The sequence below is a fragment of the Bison bison genome, unplaced genomic scaffold (assembly GCF_000754665.1).
Source record: "Bison bison bison isolate TAMUID 2011002044 unplaced genomic scaffold, Bison_UMD1.0 scf7180017864141, whole genome shotgun sequence".
NCBI lineage: Eukaryota > Metazoa > Chordata > Mammalia > Artiodactyla > Bovidae > Bison > Bison bison.
The window spans coordinates 3,539,765-3,559,337 of record NW_011494713.1 but is presented as its reverse complement, the minus strand read 5'-3'; the positions used below and the strand labels follow the sequence as shown (position 1 = coordinate 3,559,337).

Below are 19,573 nucleotides of genomic sequence, written 5' to 3'. Positions count from 1 at the left end.
CCTCCCCCAGCACCTTGCGTGCCTGCACTGTTCTCACTCCTCATGTCCCCGCCTGCACTTGGGGCCGTCCTCCCTTCTTTCCTCTCCCTGCAGTGGACTCTGTGCTTCCTTCTCCGACAGCCCAGGCCTCTGCCCTGAAGCAGGTGCAGCAACAGGCTTGGCTGACTGGGGAAGAGCAGAGACTCAGCTCCTGTCACATGGCACAGGAAGCAGCATCTCCAGTGGTGTTTATTCCTGTGCCCACCCCGTGTTTGTTGAGGTGGTACAGAAACGAAGCAGCCACAGTCCCTGTTTGCTGAGACTCAGTGTTTTACAGGAGAAGTGATTCTGTGGAGAAGCCATCCCCCCACTGCAGGAAGTTGGTTGCCTGAAATCCTCTCTAGAATTCTGAAAGGCTCTCTGCAGAGATCAGGATAAGGGCTCCATGTCAGGACGGGGTGGTACCTCAGAGCAGAGAGGCAAACTCCAAAGTTCCCAAGCAAGCACCACTGTATTCCTAGCATCTGCCAGCAGTTCTGGAGTTTGTGCTCTGCCATGAGGGTTTTCATTCTGATTTTAGCTCTTGAGCCAAGGGGGAGCTGGATGGTGGGGCTTGTGCTAGGGTTATAGGATGGGATGAGTGAGACTTCATCCCACTACACCATCCTGCATAAATCCTAGGCTCTGAGCCTGTCTTCTCTCAGCTCTTGATTTTGCTGAGAAATTGAGAATCCTGAAGGTCATCTCTCTGCCCCCAGCCCTTTGTTGCAGGACTTGGTCAGCAGCAGATGCCAGGGCTGGCATCCAGCAAGTAGGATACATCGGAAGGACCTGCTCCACCTAAGCCAGGATGTTTGCACACTAACCTCAGCTTCCACTTGACCTCCCTCTCCTCTCCTCTGTGGCTCTCTTTTCAACTCCCAGTAGGCTGGCAGGATGTGCCTGCCACAAGACCTCCTCTGATCTTTGGGGATGCTTTAGGGAAACAATGGAGGGTGTGGCTCAGCAGGGCTGAGCCTTGTGCCTCCTCCTCTTGAGGGCACAGTATCACCATCCAGAGGGACACTCTTGCTTCTTCCCATCCTGGCTTTTCTGCATCCTGCTTGCAGGACACATTGTGCTACATGCTGGGTCCTCACAGAGGAAGAGTCCTGCCTCCACCTCCTGGTCTGATGTATGTTGAGCCATCCTGGATTTCCTTGGGAATCAGTGAGGCAGGGGCACCCCACAGAGCCCCACACCATATGGCAAGGAAGCTGCAGCACTTCCTGTCCTTACTGCAGCTTTTGGCTCCTCTGTGGTAGGTCAGAAGGTGAGAATGCAGAAGTGTCACCTTGTGAGAGAAACGAGGTGTGCAAAGCAGAGGTCCCTCCCATCCACTCAGGGCAGCCTCTCTGTCTTTCTGTTTCCCAGTTCTCTCTTCCCACCTGCAGACATCCCTGGTTTCTGGCTGGACACTAGGATGCCACGCCTGCAATACTTCTGTGTCTCTAGCCTCATGCCCGAGGCTGCATGCATCTAGAAGATCTCTGCAGTCTTTCCTGCTGCTCCTGCTTCCAGGAGCATCTTCTTCACACATATGATCAGCAACTCAACCACCTTGGACACCTAGTGCTTACGCTGAAATAGTAATTTCTCATGGTAACTTCCAGAATCCATCTCCACCTTTGACATTCAGCTTTGGTTCTTCATACTCCCATCCTCTACCCTCAGCCATGGTCCCTTCCCAGTTCCTCTTTTAAGATTGTAAAAAAAACTTTAAAAAAAAGTTTATTTATTTATTTGGCTGTGCTGGGTCTTCATTGCTATACTCGGCTTTCTCCGTTTTTGGTGAGCGGGGGCCTACTCTATCTTTGCAGTGTGCGGGCTTCTAGTTGCAGTGGCTTCTGTTATTGCAGAGCATGGGCTTTAGACTGTGAACTTCGGTATTTGCTGCATGTGGGCCTAGTAGCTGCAGCACATGGGCTTAGTTGTTCTGTGGCACGTGGAATCCCTTCAGCCTATGAGTCAAACTCTTGTCTCCTGTGTTGGCAGGTGGATTCTTAACCACTGGACCACCAGGGGAGTCCCTCATTTACTCTTTAAGTCTTTGCCCAGGCTGTCTTACATGTGGGAGCAACCTTTCTTCTAATGTTCAAAGTCTATCTCATTAATGGCTTCTTCTCTCTACTAACCACTAGCCAACTGTCTGTGCTTTTTCCAAGACCAGCTCCAGGACTTGGATATTTGCTCCTATCTCCTCATCTCTACACCACCACAGGACTCCAGCCTTCTCTCCTTCCTCTCCTGCAGTATCAGTTTATCACACCTCAACTGCATCATTGATGCTAGCATCCAGCACATTAAGTCTCAGGGTGCTTAGTCTCTCAGTTGTGTCCGACTGTTTCTGAACCCATGGACTGTAGCCCTCCAGGCTCCTCTGTCCGTGGGGATTCTCCAGGCAAGAATACTGGGGTGGGTTGCCATGCTCTCTTCCTGGGGATCTTCCCAATCCAGGGATCAAACCCAGGTCTCCCACACTGCAGGCAGATTCTTTACCATCTGAGCCACCTAGGGGGGTTGCTCCCCCTTTTAAAAAACCCCTCGCAACCTCCCTGGGTTGCATTTTCTCTTATAGCTATATCCTTGTTTTTCTGCACCTCTGTGGAACAAACCTCCTTGAAGGAATTAATTACACTTGCTATCACCAACTGCCCTCCTTTCATTCTCTTTTGAATCCACTCCAGTCATGCCGTCACCTCCATCATGTGTGAGTCTGTTCTCAAAGCTGCGAGTGATCTCTGTGTTGTTAAATCTAGTGGTCAACTCTGCATCCTCATCTTACTTGGCCAATTTGCAACTTTTCATGCAGTTGACCAACTTTGTCCTTGCTATATTCCCCGCTCTTGACCTCCAGTATGCCACACTCTTCTGGATTTCCTTCTTCCTCCCTGGTTACTGCTTCTCAGTCTCCTCTGCTTCCTGGTTCTTCTTTTCCCTTCCAATTTCTTAATGTCAAAATGTCCCAGAGTCCAGTCCTCAGATCTGTCTATTTACACTCTTTCCTTTGGTGACCTTATCTGGCCTCATGGTTTTATATTCCTCTATCTGTCCACCCATCATCTGTAGCCAGTACCCTCCCTGAGCACATAGGGCTTCTGTGTTGAGAATAGACTGTATGGTCTCAGGAAGAAGCAGGGTGATTAGTTATGAAACTACTGCTGCAATCATCGTAGCAGAGGAAGCAAGAAGGGGTTTCATTTTGTTTCTGATTCTGGTTTCATTTTGAAGGCAGGGACAATAGGATTTACTGATGTATTGGAAGCTGATTGTTAGAAACGTAAGTCAGGGATGACACCATTATCTTTGGCCTGAACAACTGGCAAAAGACAGATGCCATTAACTAATGTGGCAAATACAGTGATTGGAGCAGGTTTAGTATGTATGATTGGGTGGTGGGGGTGGTGGGACAGGGATAAACAGTTTTGAGATAAACATTGGACATCCAAGTATATTTTGATTAGACGGTTTGTGCGTATGAGACTTTCTACCCCATAAGATAATGACCTTGGTCAAGGCATGTGTCTTGGTGACTGTTATGTCTGACACAGTTCCTGGCACATGGTAAGTACTCAGATATTTTAATTGTTAAGCGCAAGATGCCTCTCAAGGTCATTTTTATTGTGACCCCTTTATGCCACCCTACTTTATTTTTTGGGCTCCGAAATCACTGCAGATGGTGACTGCAGCCATGAAATTAGAAGACGCTTACTCCTTGGAAGGAAAGTTACGACCAACCTAGATAGCATATTGAAAAGCAGAGACATTACTTTGCCAACAAAGGTCCATCTAGTCAAGGCTATGGTTTTTCCAGTGGTCATGTATGGATGTGAGAGTTGGACTGTGAAGAAGGCTGAGCACCGAAGAATTGATGCTTTTGAACTGTAGTGTTGGAGAAGACTCTTGAGAGTCCCTTGGACTGCAAGGAGATCCACCCAGTCCATTCTGAAGGAGATCAGCCCTGGGATTTCTTTGGAAGGAATGATGCTAAAGCTGAAACTCCAGTACTTTGGCCACCTCATGCGAAGAGTTGACTCATTGGAAAAGACTCTGATGCTGGGAGGGATTGGGGGCAGAAGGAGAAGGGGACAACAGAGGATGAGACGGCTGGATGGTATCACTGACTCGATGGATGTGAGTTTGAGTGAACTCCGGGAGATAGTGATGGACAGGGGGGCCTGGTGTGCTGTGATTCATGGGGTCGCAAAGAGTCGAACATGACTGAGTGACTGAACTGAACTGAACAGTCATCCTCATCAGCTGAGTACTTCCTTCTGTGGCAGGACAAGACATACCATAGCACTCATCACACTGATGTATTAATTGCTGTGCTCCCTCAGTCCAGACTTTGCATCAAGTACTATTAAGGTATTGCTATGCATGTGCCAGCCACTATTCTAAGCCCCGGGGATACTGTAGTTGTTCAGGAAAGAAAGGGTGAGAAACTGAACTATAAGCAGAGACAGTAAAATATAGAGGAAAGGGGGGCAACTTGATATCAAAATTAGAACCCAGTGACTGACTTGGTGTATGGTCTGAGTAGATGTATAGTGGCATCCATTCCCTGACATTAGAAAACAATTTGGTGGTGTGGAGGATGTTTGGAAAATTTGGCTTAGTTTGCACTGCCTTTGGAGCAAGACAGAGCTTCCCCTGGCTATTGACTGTACAACTAGAGCCCAGAGGAATGGCTAGTGCAGAGAAGTGGCTTTGGGAATTACCAGCACATTAACAGTGAATGATGTTTTGGGTTTGAATATACTGTTATTCTCTGTTTCTCAGATGAAGAAATGGGCTCAGAAATATTAAGTAACTTGTCAAATGTCAGATTCTGACTCTGATGATTTTTTCCACATTCCATTCTTGTGAAATTGACCTTAAAGTCTGCGTCCTCTCCAAGGGTCACACATTTGGCCTGAAAATTGCAAAAACACATGCCCAGGGATTTTGTAATGTTTTCCTTGTGTTGTGATTTTGCTGCCCTTTATTCATGTTTATCATCATTGTCTGAAATGATTCTCTGGCCACTTTAGCCAGAAGTTTCCTTCCAGAGGGAAAGGGGTGATCCAAATCTTTTACTCATACTTAACCTTAAATTGAGTAGAACAAGTACAGCCTTGAGCTATGCTGTTCTGCCATGAACTTCTTAATGGTCTGTGGTTCCAGTCTTCCTTCCAGGGAGACCAGTTCCTGCTCCAACCTAGTTAACAGGAGAAGCTAGGACAGGGTCCACTTATGCCTCCTCAGGAGGTCAAGGGAATATGAGTATGATGGCCACCATTAAGAGGTCCATTCTGGCGCTTCCTTGGTGGTCCAGTGGTTAAGAATCTGCCTTGCAATGCAGGGAACACTGGTTCAATCTCTGGTCAGGAAAGATTCCCACATACTGCAGAGCAATTAAGCCAGTGCACCACAACTACTGAGCCTAAGTGCTGCAACTACTGAAGCCTGCACATCATAGAGCCTGTGCTCTGCAACAGGAGAAGCCACTGCAACAAGAAGCCTGCACACTGCAACTAGAGGGTAGCCCCCACTCACAGCTGGAAAAATACTGTATGCAGCAAAGAAGACCCAGTGCAGCCCCAAATAATATATATATAGGCTTCCCTGGTGGCTGAAGTGGTAAAGAATCTGCCTGCAATGCTAGAGACCAGGGTTCAGCCCCTAAAAAGAGATCCATTCATGCATTGGGTGGTGGTGCTGGATGTGGGGGTGGGATGCAGGCTGACTGCACAGGAAGCAGGAAAGAGCTCTAGGAATATCTCAGTATGGCAAGTTATTCAAGAGGCTTCCTATAACAGTATGTAGGAGGAACTCCATTCAATCTAAGGGTTTCAGAGAATTTCATGTAATTACATTAATGATAAACAGATATTTCTCTGAAGTATCCAATTATTGGGCATCGTCAGAGAGAAGTAAAGGGGCCATAGACCCTCTTCTGTTCTGAGCATTTTATCTGATTTTTGAAGATTCATGTGTGGCATTAAATTCTAGATTCCTGGCCACTTTCCATGTCTGTTTAATGGAACCAGACACTTTCCAAAGCCTTAAAAGTTTTCTTTTGACAGTCAAGGTGAATCATCTGGTGCTTTCTGCAATGCAGTAAGACATAATCAAGAAATGGGGAATGATGACAGGAGTGAAGGGCTGGAGCTAGCAAGGTTATATGATGAATCTTTGGGGAAAGGACAGGAGGCACCCTCTGAGAGGAAAGCACCAGGCAAATCCTGGCAGGGCCCACAGCTGACTTGAGTTTAGCACCATATAATATACATATATAAATATATACATGAATATGCAGGGAGGCAAGGCTGGTGGGAAGGAGGAAAGTGGAGAAGGATCCCAGGAGTAGGTGGTGTAGAAATGAGACACAGCAGTAGGGCTGAGTATAGGCTGCTGGCAGTTAACTCAACCACAAGGATCTGTTTAGAAAACCTTGTGTTTGTGGTACTCTCCCAGAAGCTTCAGTGCTAAACTTACTGCTCTTTATTACACTGTGGGCAAACACTGAAGCTGAGATTTACTTGCCTTCTTCCAAAAGGAGGACCTTGAGGTGGCTTCCTGGCTCAAGGTTCTTTTGAACCAAGGTTCTTTCGCTGGTTTTAGATAGCAAACCATCCTTTTGTCTTATCATGCCCTCTTCAGGAACATGTCAGTTTCTATCCCAGGTACTCAGACCCCCATCTACACGATCTTTCTTTCTGTTTCTCTTCCTGCCTACCCTTAAGGGAAGGGTCCAGCCCCTTCCCATGTCCTGCTTCCGTGGACTACTTTCCATGTCCCTGATCTTCACTCCAGGTGCCATTCACTCCATGCAGCTGATAGGCAGTGGAAGTGGGATACAGGCAAGAGAGCTACAGCAGCCTCCCAGGTGTGTGCATGCATGCTAAGTTGCTTCAGTCAAGTCCAACTGTTTGTGATCCCATGGACTGTAGCCTGCCAGGCTTCTCTGTCCATGGGGTTCTCCAGGCAGGGATCCTGGAGTGGATTGCCATGCTCTCCTCCATAGGATCTTCCTGACCCAGGGATTGAAACTGTGTCTCCTGTATCTCCTACATTGGCAGACAGGTTCTTTACCACTGCACTATCTGGGAAGCCCAGAAATATGGAACCAATAACCAACAGGGGCAGAGAGGAGAGATTCTACCATTTGCCTTTGACATTTGATTATACTGTCGTTCAGTCCCTCAGTCATGTCTGACTCTTAGAATTGAAAGACATGACAGCAGAAATTTTTAAAAAAGTAAACAATATAGAGTTTTGTAGATAGATTTGAGGAGTCTTCCATAAAGAAAAGTTCAAAGAAAGAGAAACCAGGAGACCCCCTGGACTGCAGCACACCAGGCTTTCCTGTCCTTCACAGTCTCCCAGAGTTTTCTCAAACTCATGTCCATTGAATCGATGGTGCCATCCAACCATCTCATCCTCTTGTTGCCCCCTTCTCTTCTTGCTCTTATTCCTTCCCAGAAGCAGGGTCTTTCCCAAGGAGTTGGCTCTTAGCATCAACTTCAGCATCAGTCCTTCCAATGAATATTCAGGGTTTATTTCCTTTAGGATTGACTGGTTTGATCTCCTTGCAGTCCACGGGACTCTCAAGAGTCCTCTTCAGCACCACAGTTCGAAAGCATCAGTTCTTTGGTGCTCAGCCTTCTTTATGGTCCAACTCTCACATCCGTACATGACTACTGATTGATTATGTTATCCTGCTTTCCCTGTTGTTTGCTTCTGGAACAGCTAGTTTTGGCTATTATACTTCCTTCCTTCTCTCCTGGTTTCTCTTTCCTTGTGCTTTTCTTTCTGGAAGACTCCTCAAATCTGTCTTCAAAACTCTATATTGTTTACTTTTTAAAAAATTCCACTGTCATGTTTTTCATTTCTAAGATCTTATTTTTTGCTCTATGAATGTTCCTTATTGATACTATCTTGTTCTTGTTTCATGGCTACAGCAGTTTTGTCTGTCTCTCAAGATACATTAATGAAAGATTTTTTTTCCTCTGCATAAGCTCTATTTCCCCAACTTGATATTTCCCTGTTTTATTTGGTCTCCATTTTCCATGTTAGAACCTTTCCATAAAAATCCAGTGGTCCTTCGATTGTTCAGAGGAGCTAACATCCTAATTGAAAGCTCAAGTGATGGGAGCTATTTACCAATTTTGAACTTTACAGTAGGGTGATGGGGGCAGGGTCATTTCTTGTAAAGGTCTTTCCTCTTATCTGGTCAGTATTCCAGGGGAAAGTCTTTCAGTCTCTGAAAGATAAAGGCATCAATGTCCTGAAAGCTGAGTGGGTAGTATTAGCTTTTAGCGCTGAACACTCAGATGACATGTCATTTAACTCCCCTGCTTTTTGAATAGTACCAGCACACTCAACCATGCCTTGTATAGCCCCCAATCTAGCATCCTTGTTTTACTGCAGAAAATAGATATCCATACTTAGCTCAGAGTAGTAATGGCATAGCATGAGAGGATATACTTAGGGATAAAACTTATACTTAAGGATAAAACTGCTTCTCAAATTGCTTTCACCCCACCTTCCCTTATACCCCAACCCCTAGTTCCAGAGGTACCTGCTTCTGCCAGTTCCTGAGTCTGTTGGGAAATCTGCAGTGTAAACCTAGATTGCTCAGTTTCCCCACACTACTAGCTTAAGATTCAGCCTTCTTAGGTTAACTCAGTTCCAAGTTTTCCATCTACTTTCCAGCTTCATAATTTTGTCCCTGTTCTGCCTTTCTGGCTCTGATTCTTTAAAAGAAAAATGCATTTGACTCTAGTTTCAGTGGAGTTTTAGAGGAGAAAAATGATTGCCATCACACCCTGGAAAAATTCAATATTTCTGCTTCTCAACTCAGTTATCCCCAATCTTTATACCTTTCTTAACTTCCTCAGCCCATGTTCATGACTATAAGATAGATTAAATCAGATTTGCTTCAGAGCTGCAGTTCTTTTTTAGTTGTACTCTATTTGTAATATTTAATTTTTTAATTAGAGGGTAACTGCTTTACAATATTGTGTTGGTTTTTGCCGTACAACAACGTGAATCAGTCATAATTATATGTGTATCCCCTCCCTCGTGAGCCTCCCTCCCATCCCATCTCACCCCTCTAGGTTGTCACAGAGCACCAGGCTGGGCTCCTGTGTTATATAGTAGCTTCCCACTAGTTATCTATTTTATACATGGTAGTATATATATATATATATCATTGCTGCTTTCTCAATTCATCTCATTCTCTCCTTCCTCCACAGAGCTGCAGCTATAAAAGCAAGAGGCAGACTACAACACATTCCTGCAAGGACAACATTTTATCCTTAAACTTCAGCACACTGGATGGTCAAGAACAATTGGCTACATACATTCTTTTTCTTCTGTGAGATCTGGCCTGCTCACATATAAATGGCATTTATAATGTTGGTATCATGCTCCTCTGCTTGGAGCCTGGAGGGGAGTATATCAGCAATAAGTGGTATTCAGGGGTGCAGGACAGAGCAGGGGGACCAAGGCCCCCTTCCCACAGCAAGCTTCCAGGCTGAAGCAGACCTGAACTGGATCAGGGAGAGGATTGATACTGCTCTGTCCAGCTTTGAGTTTTGATTTCTATGTGAGAATTCTCTTCTAAATAGTCTATGGTTGCAACTTCTCACCCAGGGCAGGGGTTTTTACTTGGGGCCATGAACCTACTGGGTCAATGGGTAAAAAAATCTGTATTTCTACACTGAATGGGAAAAAATAATGTTTATTTACTTACTAAACTAACTGGAATTTAGCATTTCATTTAGTATAAAATGCTAGCACCAAACCCCAGGGGGATTATTGGTATCTGTGACTGTGTTACCAATAGAAATCACAGATATTTATAATTTATATTAGGTTCTTTGCAGATGTCTCAGAATACAATTTACCTTCATCATGATGTCAAAATAATGGTTGTTAATACATGCGCCATCAGTTCTTGTAATTTAATGTGCCAGTAAAGCAGCATCAATACCTGATAGCTCAGTTAGTAAAGAATCTGCCTGTAACGCAAGAGACCCTGCTTCAATTCCTGGGTTGGGAAGATCTGTTGGAAGGGATGGGCTACCCGCTCCAGTATTCTTGGGCTTCTGTGGCGGCTCAGCTGGTAAAGAATCTGCCTGCAATGTGGAAGACCTGGGTTCAATCCCTAGGTTGGGAAGATCCCCTAGAGAAGGGAAAGGCCTACTCCAGTATTCTGGCCTGGAGAATTCCATCTACTGTATAGTCTATGGGGTCACAAAGAGTTGGGCACAACTGAGAGACTTTCACTTTGATAATGTAAAATATCACAACATTTTTATTTAAAAAAAATTTATTTCTTTGAACTTGTTTCATTCTTTTCATTTGTTTTTTTTTGGCCATGTCATGAGGCTTGTAGGATTTTAGTTCCCTGACCAGGGATTGAACCCAGGCCCTAGAACAGAGTTCTAACCACTGGACAGCCAGGGGATTCCCCACATTTTAAATATCTTGGGAATAATCTTTCAATATCATTGGCTTCCTTAATAATCTTATCTATTTTATTTTATTCATTTAAAAACATTATTCCAAGGGGATCCTGAGCTTCAGAGGAGTCTATGACATAAAAAACCCTTGAGACCTTGATCCAGAGGAATATGAAGTCATGAGGCTGCTGAAGTGTGCACTGAGGGTGGGGAAATCTTTACCCCTACTCAGTAAATTCTAAAGGGCTGCAGGAAACAGAAGTCATCCAGCATGTCAGGTACACAGGTAACCTGCTTATCACATGCAGTCTGACCAGGCGCTGTGATGGGCATTGGGATAGGAATCACAGGGGGAGAGGCCCTAGCTCAGATCCCAGGGTTGGGCATAGCTGCTGGGAGTCTCTGAATTGAGATGTACAGGACAGAGAGGAGTTGGGCAGGCTGATGCCGAGAACAGACAGAGTGGTGTTCCATGCAGAAAGTGGAGCTGAGTAAAGGGCTGGAGGAGAGAGAACAAGGCTTGACAGGAACAAAGCTTTCCTGTGCCTGATTGGGGGCTTTGGGGTGGAGAAAGGTGGGGAGGAGGCAGAATGTGGATCTTCTTTGTTTATTAAGTTTGTTGTCAACCCCTACCAGAATATAGTCTGCTTAAGATCTGTCTTACTCTGCTTCCCCTGGGTCTAGAATTGCACCCATGACACAGGCTCAATAAAAACAACTGATTAGTGAGAGAACAACTAGGAGTGAGATCACAGAGGGCCTGAGAGGTCGTGTTAAGAAATTTTTGGATTTCATCTAAGAGTAAATATATCTGTTTCTGAAATGACTGATCAAGAACAGATTTGTGATGAATTAAAGAGCATTAATTTTACTCCTAAAATTACACTGGAACTCATAAAACTCCCTTTGAAGAGATGTTTATCCAGCTCTTGAGTTCTACCTTGCTTTACAGCAATGGGAAGATGTACCAGTAAACTGAAATTGAAAAATTTTCAGAAAGTCAAAATCCTAAAGACAGTGAAGGACTCTATAAAAATGTATGCCAAAGGCCATGAAATGTGGTTCCTGAACTGTCAGCCTGAGAGGTCACAAGTCAAAGGTCCTTAGAACTAAATTCCCACTCTCTGGAAATTTAAGAAATATAAATTCTCAAATAAACCTGATAAACAAATGCAGACGAAAAATTAGAACTGGATAGTTATTCTTAAGTTTTGCACTTGAAAATTTATCTTACTCCATATTTTCAAGTTGAAGCAAGGATTTGTGCCTATTTCCTATTTTCAGCTATGAAAACGTCTTACCGTCTAGATCTGGAAAGAAAAGATATTATTTTAAGGCTTGCAAAATATGCTTTGTTGGTGATTCATTCCTATCCTGTGGACTTTTGGATATATACGCTGGAAATCCTTGTCAAGAGGCATCATAGTATATAAACATAAAGGTTGGTTTCCACCTAAATAACCCCAGTACCCACCATCATTTTTATTGTCATGTAGATTTGAAATCCCAGTTGGAGCTCTTCTTCCTTTTAACTGCTTCATCCAGTCACCCCTTAATAAATGGAGGGTCTGAATTTACAAGGATTCCATTCTAGTTTTCAGGCCCTCATTTTTCTCTCAGAAGATTTACTTCTCTTTTATGGTTCTGGTTCAAGATGATGGAGTAGAAAGACATACACTCATCTTCTGTGAGAGCAACCAAAATTGCAACTAGCTGTTGAACAACTATCAATAGGAAGACACTGGAATCCACCAAAAACAACAACAACAAAAAAAAACACCACGTCTAAAGACAAAGAAGCGGCAATAAGATGATGGAGGGGTGCAACTAAATAAAATCAAATCCCATACCTGGCGGGTGGGCAACCCACAAACTGGACAGCAATAATAGCAAAGAAGTTCTCCCACTGTTGTGAAGGTTCTGAGCCCCGTGTCAGGCTTCCCAGCTTGGGAATCTGGCAGAGAGACTGGGAATCCCTAGGGAGTCTAACCTTGAGGGCCAGTGGGATTTGATTATAGGACTTCCACAGGACTGGGTAACACAGAGACTCCAGTCTTGGAGGGTACAAACAAAATCTTGTCCACACCAAGACCCAGGGGAAAGAAGCAGTGACCCCACAGGAGACTGAACCAGACCTGCCTGCTAGAGTTGGAGGGTCTCCTGTGGAGGTGTGGGTCAGCAGTGGCTCACCTTGGGGACAGGGGCACTGGTAGCAGCAGTCCTGGAAGGTGCCCCTTGGCATGAGGTCATCAATAACCCTATCATAGAGCCCACATATGCTAGGGCTGGGTCACCTCAGGCTAAACAACTAACAAGGAGAGAGTGCAACCCAACCCATCAGCAGATAATTGGGTTAAAGCTTTACTGAGCATGTCCCTGCCTACTAGAGCAAGACCCAGTACTCACCTCCAGTCCCTCCCCCATCAGGAAGCTTACACAAGCTTCTTAGCCTCATCCACTAAAGGGCAGACAGAACCAAAACCACATTAAAGAAAGTTAATCAGGATGAAAAAGCAGAAGGTTATGTCCCAGATGAAGTGACAAGAAAAACAACTAAATGAAGTGGAGATAGGCAAGCTTCCAGAAAAAGAATTCAGAATGATGATAGTGAAGTTGATCCAGGATCTTGGAAACAGAATGGAGAAGATGCAAGAAATGTCTACCAAAGACCTAGAAGAACTAAAGAACAAGGAGAGATGAGATGATTATACTAGAAGTAATCAATAGCAGAATAACTGAGGCAGAAGAATGGATAAATGACCTGGAGGACAAAATGGTGGAAATCACTGCTACAGAGGAGACCATAGAAAAAAAGAATGAAATAAAATGAAGACTGTGTAAGACCCCTCTGGGACAACATTAAACTCACCAACAGCATTATAGAGGGTCCAGAAGGAGAAAAAAGGACCTGGGAAAATATTTGAAGAAATAATAGCTGAAAATCCTAATATGGGAAAGGAAATAGTCAACCAAGTCCATGTTGCTCTCTCCAAGCACAGAGAGTCCCAGGCAGGTTAAACCCTAAGAGGAACATGCTGAGATACACGGTAATCAAAAGCAGAAAAATTAATCTACACCACCTTTATGGCAGAAAGCTAAGAGGAACGAAAGAGCCTCCTGATGAGGTGAAAGAGGTGAGTGAAAAAGCTGGCTTAAAACTCAACATTCAAAAAACTAAGATCATGGCATCTGGTCCCATCACTTCATGGCAACAGATGGGGAAACAATGGAAACAGTGACAGACTTAATTTTCTTGGGCTCCAAAATCACTGCAGCCATGAAATTAAAAGATGCTTGCTCCTTGGAAGAAAAGCTATGACAAACCTAGATAGCATATTAAAAAACAGAGACATCACTTTGCCAACAGAGGTCCATCTAGTTAAAGCTATAGTTTTTCCAGTAGTCATGTATGGATGTGAGAGTTGGACCATAAAAAAGGCTGAGTGCCTAAGAATTGATGCTTTTGAACTGTGGTGTTGGAGAAGACTCCTGAGAGTTCTTTGGACTGCAAGGAGGTCAAACCAGTCAATTCTAAAGGAAACCAACCCTGAATATTTATTGGAAGGACTGATGCTGAAGCTGAAGCTCCAATACTTTGGCCATCTGATGCGAAGAGCCGACTCACTGGAAAAGACCCTGATGCTGGTAAAGATTGAAGGCAGGAGGAGAAGGGGACGACAGAGAATGAGATGGTTGGACGACATCACTGACTCAATGGACATGAGTTTTAGCAAGCTCTGGGAGACTGTGAAGGACAGGGAAGCCTGAGGTGCTGCAGTCCATGGGGTTGCAAAGAGTTGGACATGACTGAGTGACTGAACTAAACTGATCAAGGTGCCAGGTACTGTTCTCAGCACTTTCCTTACATACACTTAAGGTACTGTTATCATCTCTGTTTTACCAATGAAGAAGCTGGGGTACACAAAGGTTAAATAAGCTCCTTATTCACAGTTACTGACTAGAAGGTTCATGAGGCAAGGTTCAAACCCAAGCAGGCTGGCTACAGAGCTCAGACCTGTGGCCACTACAATATACTGCCTGTTATTCTGTTGTGTGTGTATGTCTCTGGGTATGTGTGTCTGCAGAAACTCTGCAAAGCCTGCCTTATTTAAACAGTTTTCTTTGATCATCCATTCAAGCACTGTGTATAGCAGAGGGGAGGCAGCAGCAAACAACAGGGATAAAGCTCAAAGAATATGTCTAGTTAAACAAATATGGGGTCAGTAAGGATGCTGACCAGTTAGAAAGAGTACTAAACAAGTGAGCAGGTAGCCGCATCCAAACCAGGATGAGCAGGGAAACTTCCTGAAGGAAGTGACGTTTAAGCTAAAGCAGAAGGAGAAGCAGGAGTTAGCTAGGCAGGGTGTGTTGCGGGGGGCGTACAGAGGGGTGTCAGAGAAGGGGCCTAGCCCAAGGTCATGAGAATGGCCAAAGTTTGTCCTGCCAGTTTTCTACTAAAGCCTCACTACTCCTATATATCACACCCCAAAGCTGGTCGACCGGTAGCCCCGCTGGTCGAGAGGACAAGATGTGCCACAATACCACACACCACCCTTTTCTTCCCCAGCTAGCTGCCCCGGCCAGGGTTTTAGAGGCGCAGTTTCATGTAGGCACATCCTAGAACTAAAATTACTTCAGCAATGCCTGCAGCAAAGCTGGAGGAAATACCAGAAGACCAAAGCAAGTGTTTTTTTTTAAACTGAATTTATGATGCAGAAAATATAATGTATTCTTTAGACATTTGTACTACCATAAATTACACATTATGGGATAATTATTAATGGTTTGAAGAGAAACAGTATAAATGAAATACAGCCAATATTATGAAAATGTAAACCATGTAAATCAAAATCATAAAATAATTATTTCATTACTTAGAGGTCTTCTTAATATATATGTATGAAATTTCTTACACATACATACAATAAAAGCCCACAAAAACCATGACTCTGAAGCTGATCACTGTACAAATATGAAAATAAATCTTTATCTTTAAGCTCAATTTTATCTTCAGCAAGAGGGTTGTGTGGTTTGGGCCTTATGCAAATCACATTTAGTATTAAATAATCAGATGTCACATATGTTATATAAAGCAGCAAGTGGAAAAAATAAATTATAAAAATGCACGAGGCTAAAAGTTAACAGGGAAAAATGTCTCTATGGCCAGTGTTCTTTTCATGTCGAAACTAAAATAACATCCAGTGTGTCAGGATACATAAAAAAGAGTGTAGTGTGATTGTGATTTTAAAATTTCTACAAGGAGTAATTGAGACAAGATGAATAGAGTAGCAAATTAAGTTCAAGTTAAAAACACTAGCTGTTTTTGTTATTACCAAAAATAAACTCTAAATTTGGGAACAGCTTCATAAAATCAAATGTTGGTAATAAACTTAGTTTCCTAGCAGGGCAGTGAAAGAGCTAGCAGTAGCTTTTCTTTAAATAGGATCGCTAACCAGAGCTGTAAGTCTAATTTGAAAGTTGTAAGTCTAATTTGAATTTTGTTGCAAAAATATTTATCCACATTAAGATAGTTAAAGATGTGTGCTTCATTTATCATAGGCACCTATGTAATCTAATCGGTTTGGGTTACTGCCCATATAGTCCAGAAGCAAAGACCAAGATAATACTTCTGTATCAAAGGTATATACTATTATATACATATTGTAAGACAATATAGACACTGGGGGAAAATAAATAAAGACAACACAATAACATGTATACTAACACAATTTTGTGCAACTGCACCAAACTCCTAAACTTGAATACCATATATCAACACACAGGTCTGTTAGGTCTGTTCTAACCTGGGCTCCACAGATGCCGAGGCAAACAGCAGTGGTAAAACTTTCATCGCACCATGGCACAAAAATAACCATCCCTCCCTGAATCAGTTTGACAGTTCCCCACCAGCAAGGTATTTCTTTTTAGTAAAAAATGTAAACTTTTTTCCCCTCTCTGGGACCAAAAAACAGGAAACAGGAATCCATGGTAGAGTTGTTGAAGACAGAACCAACTTCCCAGTGAAAAAGAACAAAACCAAACTAGATCTCACCAGTAGAGAGAAGGCACACTTTGAAAAGCTAAATGGATGTTGTGGCTATTTATAAGCTGTGTTAACATACTACCCAATTTTCATTAAAAAAAAAAAAACAAAAAACCTTGGAGAATTTAAGGTCTGATCATAAAAACTGTAAGTAGAGTTGTTTTAATTCCATAAGAGGGATGTTTTTAGCTTACATAGTACAATAAATAAGAGCTATTATTTTTTTCAGCAGGCTACTTGGGGCCTGGACCTATGAATCACGTTAAGTTCAAGTCTTTCTGGTTGGGAATAACTTAGCTGGTTCTGGCCACTGAAAATTGAAACCAAAGACCACGCCTGGCTGACCCACCCTAGGGTCAGATATTGACTCCTTTGGCTCTTGGAGACGTTTCAGTGGGGAAGTCTGGGAGGCAGCACAGCTTCTTAGGAGAGCAAGACCCCTGAGGCTGTTGGTGAGGGTGAGTCCCGAGTCACCTCAGACGAAGGACTGACTCACCTGTACCCTAACCACAATTCCTCTTCAAAAGAGATGATTTTTCAAAACTACACATAACATTTCTTTCACTGTTCATTATTTAAGATGTGAATGCTGGCAGCCAAGGTGTTAGGGTATCTGTTATAGAAAAGACATTATGCTCTTAAGCCATGGGGAGGTTTGAATTTGCATATTTTCACCTGGCAAAATGATAAATTAAACTAGTATATTTTAAAAACTATATATATACACATATATAGCTCACATACCATAAGATTCACCATTAAAGTATATAATTTAGTATATAATTTAGTGGATTTTAGTATATTCACAAAGTTGTGCAACATTAGTACAATATAATTCCAGAACATTCTCATCATCCCCAAAGAAACTATATACCCATTAGTACTGCTACTACTAAGTCATTTCAGTCGTGTCCGACTCTGTGTGACCCCATAGACGGCAGCCCACCAGGGTCCCCCGTCCCTGGGATTCTCCAGGCAAGAACACGGGAGTGGCTTGCCATTTCCTTCTCCAATGCATGAAAGTGAAAAGTGAAAGGCAAGTTGCTCAGTCGTGTCTGACCCTCAGCGACCCCATGGACTGCAGCCTTTTAGGCTCCTCCATCCATGGGATTTTCCAGGCAAGAGTACTGGAGTGGGGTGCCATTGCCTTCTCCGATCCATTAGTAGTCACTCTCAGTTACTCCCTTTCACCAGCACCTGCAGTCTCTTGCTGTTTTTTTTGTTTTTGTTTTTTAAGTGAAGTGGGACAACTTTCCTGGGCATTGTATTTTCAGTAGTATGTGGCTTTATATTTTTCGTTAGAATTTTTAGCAGTGAATTCAAACCATGGTCTTTATAAGTATTCTGAGATTATAAAACACCCTCTTTAATATACAAACTATTTTTGTCCCCCAAATGTTTTCTTTATATATAAGACAATAGATTTTTCTATCTCCACGGGAGCATAAAACATTACCATTTTTCCCTCAATTAAATTCTGTTCTTGTACAAGAAGTGAGAAAAATTGATACTTAAATATTTAAAAAGATGAACAACCAGAGTCCTTATAAACTGTGGGCCATCACACTCTCCTTCTCAGTCCTTAAAGAGCTTCAGAGCTGAGAGAGCCGAGGCCTCAAAGGCCAAGCTGCTTGTTTACAGATGAGGAAATGGATCTAATGTGGGTTGGTGACAGGTTCAAGACCAGAAGGCTAGTTTACAGCAAAGGTAGGAAGGTAACCCCCTTTTACTAGTTTTCTATTGGGTTGACCAAAAAGTTTGTTTGGGGTTTCCTGTAAAATGGAGAAAAACCTGAACGAACTTTGTGGCCAACCCAATAGTACTGAATATTGGAAGTAAATGTCATCTACCACATGAATCTAATTATATCAGTGAATTCTGATATATCAGTGAATTATATCAGTGATTTCTTTTACAGCTTTGATCTGAGCATAAAAATACTTTCTAAAGATAAGGCAGGCATATTTAACCAGGGGGCCCAAATCACTCATCGAAACAGCAAAAGAGAGCTGAGGTTCTGGAGGGACCCGAGAACGCAGTTCAGATTCCACACACTGTAACTCTCCACGCAAGTGTCTGTAGGATGTACCACTTCACGTAAGAAGCAAATAAGTCATATACATTCAGTACTCTGGGAATGATGGCTTCATGGGCTGAGGATGTTTTGGAGTTAACCATTGCAGCAGTTCTTCATCTGGGTTGACTTTTTGGAACTAGTGCCACTCAGATTGGTAATGGATTTGCTGTCATCCTCATCAGTTCTTTTTTTCACTTCCCTGGAGACAGAAAGAGAGACATACAGACAGAGAAGATTACTGAGGTATAAAATAGAACCATAAACAACTCTGTAGAAATAAAACTGCACTGCTAAGCACTTGCTGTGTGCCATCCAGACAGGGTGCTAAATGCTTTGTAGGTATTGACATTTAATCCTCACAGGTAGGATTTTACTGTGTCCCATTTTATATGTGAGAAAATGAAGGCAAACAACGTTAAGAAATTTCCCTTAGGTCACATAGCTGAAGAAGTGGCAGAACTTGGATTGCAACCATGCAGGTGAGCTCCAGCCATCTGCATTCTGAACAGTAGGCTACACACTCATGCATGTACACAGAAACACATACCCAGGTGCATACACACATGCACACAGGCTACTGTTGCTCTCCTGTGGTCATGCCTGGTGTATAGTCTGCCACACGCACAGCTCATTCCTTAGGACTCTGGAACCTAGCTTCCACCCCCAGCTAATGCTTAACATTAACAAAAGCAATGATGGCTTTATAACCATTTTGTAATAATACTTGATCATGGAGATAACAGCAGATGGTTAAAATCCAAAAAATCTTTTTGTCTCTTCCTAAATTTCTTTTAGAATTAACAGAGGCACTTTTAGAATTAACAGACGAACATTTCATGCAAAGATGGGCTCAATAAAGGACAGAAATGGTATGGACCCAACAGAAGCAGAAGATATTAAGAAGAGGTGGCAAGAATACACAGAAGAACTGTACAAAAAAGATCTTCACAACCCAGATAATCACGATGGTGTGATCACTCA

The 19,573-nt window shown here is 43.0% G+C and overlaps 1 protein-coding gene across 1 annotated transcript in view; it reads right to left on the bottom strand.

Moving 5' to 3' along the window:
- Positions 1-15,159: 15,159 nt before the first annotated feature.
- RASEF (RAS and EF-hand domain containing) overlaps positions 15,160-19,573 on the bottom strand; it is an 88,041-nt gene continuing 83,627 nt past the window's right edge. Inside the window, exon 17 of the mRNA XM_010840084.1 lies at positions 15,160-18,791. Coding sequence (XP_010838386.1) covers positions 18,686-18,791 — 106 coding nt within the window. The 3' untranslated portion in view covers positions 15,160-18,685. The remainder of the gene's footprint in view (positions 18,792-19,573) is intronic.